An 11,462-nucleotide genomic window follows, 5' to 3' on the forward strand; every position below is an offset into this window, starting at 1 on the left:
AGGAGGTAGGGAGAGAAGGAGGAGGGGAAGATGGAGAAAGGAGGGGAGGGGAGTGGGAATATTGTCTCTGCGTATGTGGCATGGGATAGCACTTTTTCCTTTCTAAAGTGTAATTGCATAAGCCCTAAAGCCACATTCTATGTTTAAAAGGTATGTGACTCAAGTAGTATTTGATTCAACGAAAATTCAGTGGTGAAACTGCTCTATGGACAAGAAGATGTCTCCATTTGATTTACCTGTCAGTTAACAATTATTCCGTTTTTGGTTTCACTGTGTAAGTTTGGGAACTAAGGCCTGTTATTTGATAGTTTTACCTTCCTATTCACTTATTTGGGTCGGAGTTAATATTTTTTTCTTTTACCCGACTACTTAATTAAGTCTACCCCAATAGTAATAAATTTGGTAAAATTAGAATTTATTCATTTTGGGAAATTTAAAGCTGGATTCTTGATGGTTATCATAGAAATAGGTAGTTTGGACGCGTAATAATGGACCAGTAAAATAGGTTTACTACGAACCTAAAACTGGTTACTTGACAGTTGATCTGGATAATCAATCCTCCCATCGGTCAACCACGATTACTATCAGTCATTGATGCACACGAAGTGGGGACTACTTTTTGGCCTCCTGGCATCACAGAGTCGTGAGCGCGAGTGTGGAGACCAGCACCTACAAGGAGGGGTTGTGAATGCCAACTTCACGGTGAGGTCAGCGGGGACTGTGGCTTTGTGTTTACGCAACAGAGCCCGCTGTGGGGGAACAATTGTTTATGCCTCTCGCTGAGGCCGCCCACACCGTCATCACATCCTGCTGACGCAACGCACACTGCCGACAAATGTAGACTAATCCTGCCTTTTACATTCGTTCGTACAAAAGGTCATATCTGATTATTTTACCCCTGCCATTTATGAATAATTCAGTCCAAATCACTGATCTATCTTCATCTAAGTCAAAGAAGAAAAAATATCTCACTTTAAATCACAGTCCTAAAAAAAGACACGAGGTTGAAGGGATTTCGGTTTCGCTATGGTTTAGCATTTGACATTCTGCATTACCGGTGCGGTAATCATCTCGAAACTCAACCTAATTGTCTGCTAGTGGAATATTTGGTAATGGAAAAGATATCTTAAATCCGGATATTTCAATTTTGAAAGTCAGCCTTGTTTATTATTTTCGCTATTAGTTACAAGATCAGTAGATCAAAGTAAAATTAATTTCTACGTTTGCCTTTTCTTATTAGTTTTATCAAATGTAGTGGCTTCCGTTGTTCAGGTAGGTGAAGCACTGATGGTATTGAATACATCAGTGAAGATACTTCTAAGGAAAATTTGTTTGTTGACATTAGAAGGAGGAATCCTTTTTAAAAGTGCAGTTTTCTTTAAAAGTCGAAACCGCATTTTAAATAATTCATTGGGGCCTCAATCAGCCGCATCATCGTGAAGGCATGCCGTCAAAACCTCGGTATTTTATCTCGTGATTTAAAAGTTGATAGTCAAATTGGGTGGCCGAAAAGCATTTTTAGTCACATGTTCTTGCATAATTTAAAAGTGGAATACCTTTTCTACTTTTATCTCCCTCCAAAATGCTCCGAAGAGATCTGCTTGCATAGGACGCATAACATGAGCTAGAGACTGGTGAATCTTTTTACTTCTCTCAACACATAAACGGGTACCATATTCTAACTAGTCTCCAAAAAATTCAAAAAATAATAGCGCCTTAGGAACAAATACTCAAAATTCGGCTCCAAATATCTCTAAAATACTACTCTCTAAAAAAGAGAATGGTTATACCTCCTATTTTCGTACCTAATAGTTGATTATGTATTGTAAACTAATTATTTAACACTTTTGTCCAATTCGGTAAAGCTTATCATCAACTTCAACTACGTGTCTGCGTCAAACATGAATTGACAGGAGATTTCAGCGAGGTACAGTTTACAGCAGTCCTTTAGGTTTGAGCTTTAGCTAGTCACACAGATATATTTCATTAAACGAAGAATTTGTTTCAAGAGCCTTACCCCACAGCGTTTAATTGTGCATCTCCCCGTAAAACATAAGTGCACCAGCGTTGGGTATGCCTGGGCCTTGTATTTAGGCTAGTAGTTAACAGGATGAGGCACCACCCAACCGCGTCTCCACTCGGTGATTTAGATGAGCGTTAGAGGCGTGATCATGCAGACAGTGTGGTAAAAACACCTCGATGGTGGTGGTGGTGGTGACGGCGGTGGCAGTGGCAGTGGTGCTGTTAGCCACGAGGTAACCTTGGTTGCATGCGTACGTGCGTGTGTGCGCGAGTGCGTGCGTGCTTGCACGCTCACGATCGAGGCTTTTCCAAGGCCGTGATGAAAGTCTGCTGCTGCTGCTGCTACTACTACTGCTTCTCCTATTGTTTCCAGGTTGTTATTGTTGTCGTCGTTGCCTGTGTGCATGCGTGTAGTTATGCTAATTGGTGGGCACTCCCAAGCCCTCGACACTCCAGCGTCCACGCCACCCTGCACTAAGCTCGTTTTCGCGTACGCCTAATGCGAATTTGGTGGTGATAACTGCCCTTTCCCCCGTCTTCCCTCCCTACTTCGGACGGTTCTTGTACTATCGCACAATTTTTTTGCATGATTTAGGCATAAAATTTTAGGGGCTTGGTAGCAAATGGCATCAAGTGCTTCTTTTTCAAGAAAAGGATTCCCACGATGCCAAGATAAAGAAGAGAGCGACAAGTCTTCCAAAGATTATTTACCGACTAATTAACGCGATCAAGGCCATTTATCTTGTCACATTAAACCTCTCAAGTCTTGAGATGACTGCATCTCCCTTACTCTTATCTGCTTAGCTAATGAGTAGTGTGGATTAAGGACGCCTGACATAATGGACCTATTCAAAGCACCGGCTAACATACTCCATTACAAATACTTCGCGCCTCCGAGTTTCGAGGGCTCCTCTGTACCATTGCATTAAGGTTTTCTACAGCAAAACTTATTTAAAGAAAGATGGATTAGTGGATTACAAATTGGTTTACAGACTAATCAGTAGTCTGATACATAACCTCAAACTTGTTCTTTCATTAATGAGGAAAGTTGGTTATAGTTGTTAATACCAATGAATGCCAATGTGAAATTGCAGAGGCTCCTTCCCTAATTACACAAAATATATCATTCCCAATTATCCAGATCCAATTTATATAAAAGGGCGACTAGTTAAGACTTATATCTCAAATTCGCCCATTTTGCCATATCTAGGGCTCTAAAACTCACCTTTCCTATTCATTCCTCCTCAGCATTCTTCAGTGAGAAGATAGCCTCGCTAGATTTGAACAGGAAAAGCCACACCAACACCTATTTTGGTGGCTGTTCCCTAAGCTCATACATCCACGATTTGGCATAAAGATAGGCTTTTAGTACGGCCAAAAAGAGCTTTGGTTTTGTACTAGTAGGAGCATTTAGGATAGCGCCTTCTTTTCGGTGTCTAATCAGTAAACCCGAAACTTTTTTAATTCCTGCAAACTCCAACTACCAGTAGGGTGTTTTGTCGTTGTCCAGCTTTGTCACCAGAATTCCAACAAAATGCGGCATTTGCATAGATTTCTTTTCGTGCATTTCATCCATTTTTGCCATACACTGCTACCGTCTGCTATCACCTACAAGAAAGTTTGCCTACAAAGCCAATACGAATTTTTACTAGGTTTTTTCATTATCTCATTCTTTTTGGTGGATAAAAACACACCGCAGAGTAGTATTTAGACTAGCATTTAGTTCACATCTTAAAAACACGTAATTTCCATAGCACCTCTCCTCCAAGTGCTCAATGACCGACGTAATAGGCGAGGACGCGAAAAAACGCATTTGCCTCTTCACTGCGTCAGAGGTTTCGTAGTCATTACAACGCATTGGAGGCGAAAGTCGCAAGTACCGCTTAGAATTCCAACTGTTACGTATTGGAATGCCTTAGGTCAGGACTAAGTTTATTGGAACTGCAGATCAGCTAATCCTTTGCGTCAGAATCAATCTTAACTCAAAGTTAGGTCCTTCACATAGTCGACTCATCCTTAAAGGGTGAAATCGCTAATCTTTCATCACTTTAACGTGCGCTCATCCATCGTACATCCCTACCTAACACTTCAATCTGTAACGCTTTGGATTTTTTATTATTTTAAAATATAACAATTTTTAAGACAAACCGAGATCAAAATATGAGCTTCAGCAGCAAAATTGCTGCCACACTTGCAGTATTAAAATCACCTAAACCTTAAGTATTCAACCAAATAATTTTAACTTCACACGATCTGTACTGCATTAATCTTATTTCTAACTGGCGTAAGAAGAACAATGATCTTGAGTTACCCGATTATTAAAAGCTAGTGTAAAATTTGTGCAGCGGGACCGCAGGGAGATATTCTGCACTCTTCAAGGTCGTGTCAAAGTGGAGTGTGTAGTTAGCTGGGTTGGGATGAGTTGCCGACGTGCGCTTTTAATGGCGCAAAAAGCGGAGGCTTTTCTCACGTCAAAGGTGGGGCAGCAGTGTCACGGGCACCTCATAGAGTAATGACAGCGGAAGCCTGTTTGATGTGAGGCGTCTTGAAGCAAAACACGCAAACAACCACACACACACACACACACAGTCATGCACACACGCGTTTGAAGTAGTGGGTGCCTAGTCTGACTTGCAAAATCCTGGGGTGTGTTTAACAGTTTGTGGGAATTTTTAGGATTTGAGGCCTCTCATGACCAGCGTTGTGCACTCATTCACTGCCACTTTATTTCCACTCTTTTTGCTTAGTTGTAGAACCTTTCGAACGCACCGGTAGTCATCTTTGACGTCTATTTATCACACACAATGTCTGTCCATATTATCAACAATGTCATTCATTGTTAAGACGTTAAATGCAGAAAAATTATCCCAGTTGTACCTGAATATCACTTCATTCCTTTCCCTTATTTGACTCAATGCAGGAGACGTCTACGCTAGAAAAGCAGCGGCGGGACACAAGTAAATGTCCAGCCTGTCTGAGATCTTTAGTGCGGACACGATCTCAACTAAAGGAATCAAAAAGCCACCGAAAAAATTAATGATTTACTAAATAATTGAACTGAGGTTATTAAACAGGACTGAGTCTATAAGGAGGAAAGTAAACACTATCAAGTCCCGTTCAGTCATTTTTTAAGGAACCCCCAGCCAAGCACACGAATCCTACTTGGAGTGCTGCGGTGCCATCTGAGTAGGCTCGGTCTTAGAATGATTCCCTGCTTGACAAGTGCATAAACATAGGCATAAATCAGCAGTGTGAATGGGGAGCTTTTCTGACAATTACCGAGGTGTATGGGTGCCTTGCACCCTAAATATACAGATGGGTGTATGTGACGCAAGGCCCCCGAGTGCCTTGCATTAGCGTTGCTTTGTCAAGTAAAATTACCACTAAATTTCCACTCTCAAAGCCGGGGACACTAGTCTTAAACGTCGTCGTACAATCTTATAACGAGGTAGTTTTAGGGTAGGAGGAGAGCAGGAAAGCAATGGGATGAAACGGTTTCCATGCGCTCCCAGCAAGCAAAAACACTCAACTGGATGCAGTTTGTATGCGGTCAGACTAGGCGCATTCATACGGTGTACAGAACAACACGGCACCCTTTGGATGGTGAGTCAACCAAGCTACTGACCCAGTGGTCTGTGCATACACACACACACACACACATTCACTCCAAGTGTGTGCGTGTGTTTGAATGAGTGAGTGCTTGCTTGCTTGTTTGCCTGCCTACCAGCCTGGCTGCCTGCGCATTTGTGATGATGCTGACCCGATTCTCATTCTCTCTCGCTCCGTCTCCCTGCAATTTCTCCATTTCCGGTGATTCATCGCTCCATCCATCCCTCCCTCCCACACGAATAAAGGCACATGCTCAGGGTTCTGCAGCTCTCCTCAAACAAGCACTCATGCATATGTAAGCTGCATCGGTGAACACACATACACAGTCATAAATTCCGTGTCTGTTTGAAAATATCCATATCCAAGCCCCTGTTTCTCTGTCTTGTTGAACCTCTGATTTACTGATTAGCCGCGATACACGAGGTCAAGGGGTCAGCTATTAACGGCATGAACAATAGGACTTATTGGGGTGTTACAATTCATGTGATTAGTTCTGAGTGGAAAATATCCCTCTACAGTCTAGTCAATTGACAAGTGATTGACAGTTGTGTGGTAAAATTTTGAGACAACTACTTTATGTAAGATAAGACTATGATTTGACCATCCTTTTGAAGTGCAGCTATCATTGCAGGCCGGTTTCGTTTTAGCTCACTTAAAACCAACTTCCCGTATTATATCTGTTGCCTAGTCACATATTCTAGCGGTTAAGTTGTTTCAAGAAATCGACCAAACTTCCGCTCTATTTTCCTATTTTTTTCAATGCCAACGATGTAAGTGGAAGTTTCAATTTAAAAGAGGATACTCTTTACAATTCTGCACTTTTGGCCTTACATCGACATTATCTCGTCAGTGGAAAGTTACCCTACCTAGCTAAGTTTCTGATTTGTCGATTTACCTTAAAACGACCCAAAGTTCTGTGGAAAGCACGAAATCACAAAATATTTTGCCAATACTAAACCTATTACCTTGTATTTTCAAAGTTCATCAGGTTTAAAACAAAACCACAAATCGTACATACATGACCCCCTAACCTAAAGGGAAACTAAACCGAATTGACACTCCCATGGAATAAATCAGAAACTCTGAGTTTCGTGGAATAAGAAAGGCATGGGCATTGCATAATCGAAGTATTCTCAGATTGAAGAATACCCTCTCGGGGGTAGGGATATAGCATGCAAGATGAAAGGAGGACTATGACGTCCTTCATGTGAAGAGGAAATTTCATATGCAGTTAGGAGATGCAGTAATTTGTTATGCAAGAACCCACATACACACACTTTCACCCATCCTTTCTCTTAATCGCTCACTAGCTCGCTCGCTCGCTTGTTCACCAGGTAACTGACCTGCTTGTTTATCTGAACATCTCTTCCCCCCATATTTGGTCATCTCCCAGAATAAAAAGGACTGAAAAGACTTCATATAAGGAATAGGAGAGTGTTGAAGTTAAGATTAGCGTAAGTCGGGAGCTGCCAGGCTGCTTTGTGAGTCACTAAGATGTAGCGGTTTCTAGTCTCTCGGGGACAAATAATTGAAAGCACTAAAAAAGGAAGAACCCAAAGGACTTTCGAATTGAGGTAATACCTCTCAGGCTATCCTATTCCCATTCTCAATTTGAGGTAAAAGAGGTCCATGAGCTTGAAGATTCCTGTTTTTGGGGTAACAAGAGGTAATTAAATCACCAACGCGCCCAGTGTACAAGTCTCCGCTATTGAAAAAAAGCCAAGCCACCAAAGCATAGCGCATCGCATCGCAAAGCAACGGTCTAGACATGAGAGCGCCCGCGGACGTGGAGACATGGTAATTTACCTCTTCTTTCTGTCCCTACCACCACAGTGTACCCGCCTTGTCACTGACGTGGCGGTTTTTTGCAAGTACACACCAGTCTCAATTTGGAGGCTTTGATGAATGGCCTTTCACTGCCTGATAAGCCTTGAAATCGTCGCAGTATCCGCAGTAAGCGTTGTCGGCTTAACGGGTGCATTTTGGGGGCAAGATAGTAGAGGAAACAAGCAATAATTTGCCTTCTGAGCCGTTAATTTTGATCTAAGGGATATTCCAACGCCTTAATCTTCTAAGTTTCCCCACACAAATCCCCTAAGTTCCAGCGATACCTTTAAAATATTTGAAGTAATCATTTACACTATTTGATTTTTAATTCGTTAAGTAGTTTGTGGTTAGGGATGCATGAAATTTGTAAGGGTGGAAGGCCTTTCAGTACCCTCTGTTTTTTAGTAATCTCACCAGCTCGGTAGGCCAAGGAAACGACTTCCTCTCTCTTCCTCTTCATGGTTGAGTTAAGCTACTTAAAAACTGTTAACAAATCACTACTTAAGGCATTTTTTGACCTTAGTCTCTGAAAAGTTACTCCACCACAGGATGGTGGAGTCAAAATGAAGTCGGTGCCTCTAAAATTCATTCCACCTTTTAGCGAAAAAGATATCTTGGGTAAGTTTTCATCCCTGATAATTATGGGGCATTTTTAGATCCAGTGATGATGTTCACGTTCATAAGTCTCTGGGAAAATTTTCCATTTTGAAAGATCTGAAAAAAGAGAGAGAAAGCTGCCGAGTCCCACATAAAAAGAGCAATTCTGAGAGGTGTGAATTCATAGGAAGTCAACTGTGAAAGTCCCATACTCCTGGAAATTTCACACCACCGCCATGTTGAAACGGACCCCTCCGGCTAGTGAAACATCTTCCCATTTCCATTTAACCACTAACAATATCCCCTAAGTCGGTTGAGGAGCTCAAAGGCGACTCCTCCACAGGGTGTAGTCGCTGACGCTATCACGATGGCGTCACAATAGTCTTTTTGGCAAGTGAAGACAAGTGGTAGGTTGAATGGAGCTGGTGTGATGTCCTAACAAAACCACATGCCACCCAATGATCCAAAGATAGCATGAGCTCACTTTGAATTGGGTATTCTGATAAAAATAGGTTATATTCAGAATAAGAGCATTTTTAAACAAATTTGACATTCTTATCGTTTATGCCAATATACAATTCATTGTTGTGTAATGAAGGACGCCTCCTCCACACTGAGAGACCGTATTAGAAAAGGAGAAAAGTGGTTAAGTTAGCAGACAAAAGTGCGTATTTTTTTCCCTCCTTTTACATCGCTTGCACCGCCCTTAAGGAGGAGTTGCGTTTATTCGCCCCAATGCCTGAGTAATCGTCCCACAAATTAACTTTAATTTTAGGTTTCAGGCACCCGATTTAAACTCTTGCATAAGGGATTTAAATCTGCCATTTTTCTGGTTCAAGATGGGGTTAAGTTTTGGAGCATCAAAAGTCCAAATAGCCACGCGTTACCGAAAGTGAAGTTTTAATCAAAAGAACCACAGCAGCATAGTAGTATGTATATATATATATGTATATGTATGTACATACGGAAATAGCAAGAAATTATTAGCAAGTAGTATCACAGAGACGTGGGTGACATATAATATACACAATTGTAGATCATTATAAATAGGAAACCAGTCGTTAGAAATACCGAGAAACTACCTAGCCCCGACGAAATGCATCATACTGGGTTTTAGCCACCTTTCTACGTTTCCATTGGCTGAGACTGTTCGATTTTCCCAATTAAGGCTTTCGAAGGCGACTCTACCTCTGGAACACCTTCTTCTCCAGCTCCCAGGGTGATTATACGGCCTTCAGAAGGACCTTCATCCGTCAGTCTGGAACTCTCCTCCAGCCTTACGGGGGAGAATTTCGATCCAGCGAGTGTCTCGTTTTGCGACGACCCGCTAGTCTCTTCCACAGAGCCCTCTGAATTACCATACACGTGCAGATTATCCAAAAAGTCGAGGCATTCTGAGGAGGTTAGACGAGTGGTGATATTTACTCGGGGATCAACATTGGGGTGGGTGACTTCAATGTGCCTAACCAGGTGGTCCTTTCGATAGTACTCCTTCTGGCAGATATTGCAGGTGAAGGGCTTAAAACCGACATGCTTCAGGGAGTGACGCTGGAGGTTGGAGCGCTGGGTGAACTTTGCCTTGCAGAAGTTGCACCGGAAAGAGTTGTGCAATTCCAATGTGTGCCGATTCAGTTCAGCCAAAGAGGAGAATTGTTGCCGGCATTGGTTGCAAATAAATCGCCGAGGGTGCATGTAGCGCCGGCTGAAGGTGCCTGAGACGGATTGAGCAGAGGACTTCGGAAGCGGTTTGAAAGTTCCAAGAGGTGAGGATCTCTCGTGATTGGAGAGGGGAGAGGAACTTCGGCTCCCACTTTCATTTGTAGCAGGAACTGATGCCTCCAATTTCGGTCCAAATTGAAGGTTTGATAGGATATTCTCACAATTGGTGATAGTGATGTTTGGAGCGATTTCACTGGGGAAAATCTGCGATTTTATTTCTGCTTGTTGCACATGTGTTAAGTTCATGGGGAGGGAGAAATTAAACGAGCCGAATTGAGAGAGATTAGTGCTGGTATTGTTGAGCAGGGTCTGTAGCATCAGAAGTGCGGCTTCTGGATTCATCGTCACTGGTGGTGAGGTGTCCGTGGGTTGAATGATGTTAAACGGCGTAGCTGTGTTAGAAACGAGACCTAAAATGGGTGTCGCAGAATTTTTTATCATGCATCCCACATTATTTTCCTTGTTAAAGGGCTTCGTGGAGTCTTCCGACTTCCGCGAAAGATCAAGAATATTCCCTGTCGGTGCTAAAGACTCACAATCTTTGCGATTTAGGGTCTCGTCAATCACAATCACATCGGATCTGGCATTATCCACGGTGTAGGTGATCAGCATTCGTAAATTCAGACTCGACTTGTGCGGGATTATTTCCCTCAATGCAGCCAGGAGTTTTTCCTTAACATTATTTGTACTACCGTTGACAGAAGGTTGAATTGACTTTTCTACAAAGGGGAGCTGCATGTATCCCGTAGAACTAACAGGCGTAGGAGTTGAAGGAGCAGAATGTCGAGTTTCTGGTGATAAGACCGGAGAATTTTCGGATTTTTTGAGGGGTTTAGCGTTCAGTAGACCAAAGGGAAAGTCGTTAAGATTGAATCCGTTGGTCAGCACCTCTGTCAGTCCTTGCGACATCAAAGTGTTACAATTAAAGCCGGAATTGCTAAATAAGGTTTGCATCTAAAAGTGAGGTTATCAATAGTCAATTTGAGACTGTCTAACATCTGTTTACGGTTTTATTCACTTCTTTTTGAGCTGCGCTCGGCGGGGCGACCATAATTCTGTGGGATCTCCTCTTCTAAGGGACCGAGCAAGTTGATTAAACATTTTATGGTTCGGGTCTCTGTAATGCCTTGCCTTTAAACTAAGTTCCATTTTTTCACTTAAGCAATTAAAAATTCTGGCTCTGTTTCCCACTTGAAGGGAGAGACAGGTCCACCCCTGTGGAAGATGGTTTGCCCACAGGGCGATTTCTCATTGGTCGCGCAAATACGGGGAGCGCGGCGACCATCCCATTCGTCCAAATTCCTGCCCCTATCTCCTACGCATGAACGCATGCACTCCCCTTGCTACACCCAATTATTGTGCGATGTTCAAATGAAACCGAGTATGAGGAAAGGGGGGTATGCAACTTACCAAAATGTTTACGATCCGTCTGAACGTCTACGTACCTGCAAAGTGGAGGTCTACACGCAACTGAACCAGACGCAAAGACGGTAGATATATGCAGTTTTGCATGTGCTTGCGTGCGGGTGCGTGTGTGCGTGGGTGCGTGCGTGTCAGTTGGAGTTGTACGGGTGCAGGCTCTACGAGAAGCCTGCGTGCGCACGTGTGCACTCTGGGGAGAACGCGGGTGTGCACACTGCGTACACGTGCAGACACGCACGAATAGGCAGCGCGCGCGCACGCACTCG

General features: G+C 42.9%; 1 protein-coding gene across 1 annotated transcript; it reads right to left on the reverse strand. All coding sequences in view use genetic code 11, as the record gives it.

Annotated features, from left to right (window-relative positions):
• Nucleotides 1-9,180: 9,180 nt before the first annotated feature.
• On the reverse strand, nt 9,181-10,683 carry EGR_03989 (Zinc finger protein 746; the record flags this gene model as incomplete). The annotated part of the gene is made up of 1 exon (XM_024493238.1): nt 9,181-10,683. The coding sequence occupies one exon, from the start codon at nt 10,681-10,683 to the stop codon at nt 9,181-9,183; it is 1,503 nt and encodes a 500-aa protein (XP_024352337.1).
• Between the last annotated feature and the right edge of the window lie 779 nt (nt 10,684-11,462).

This window comes from Echinococcus granulosus, assembly GCF_000524195.1.
Source record: "Echinococcus granulosus chromosome Unknown EG_S00023, whole genome shotgun sequence".
NCBI classification, from domain to species: domain Eukaryota; kingdom Metazoa; phylum Platyhelminthes; class Cestoda; order Cyclophyllidea; family Taeniidae; genus Echinococcus; species Echinococcus granulosus.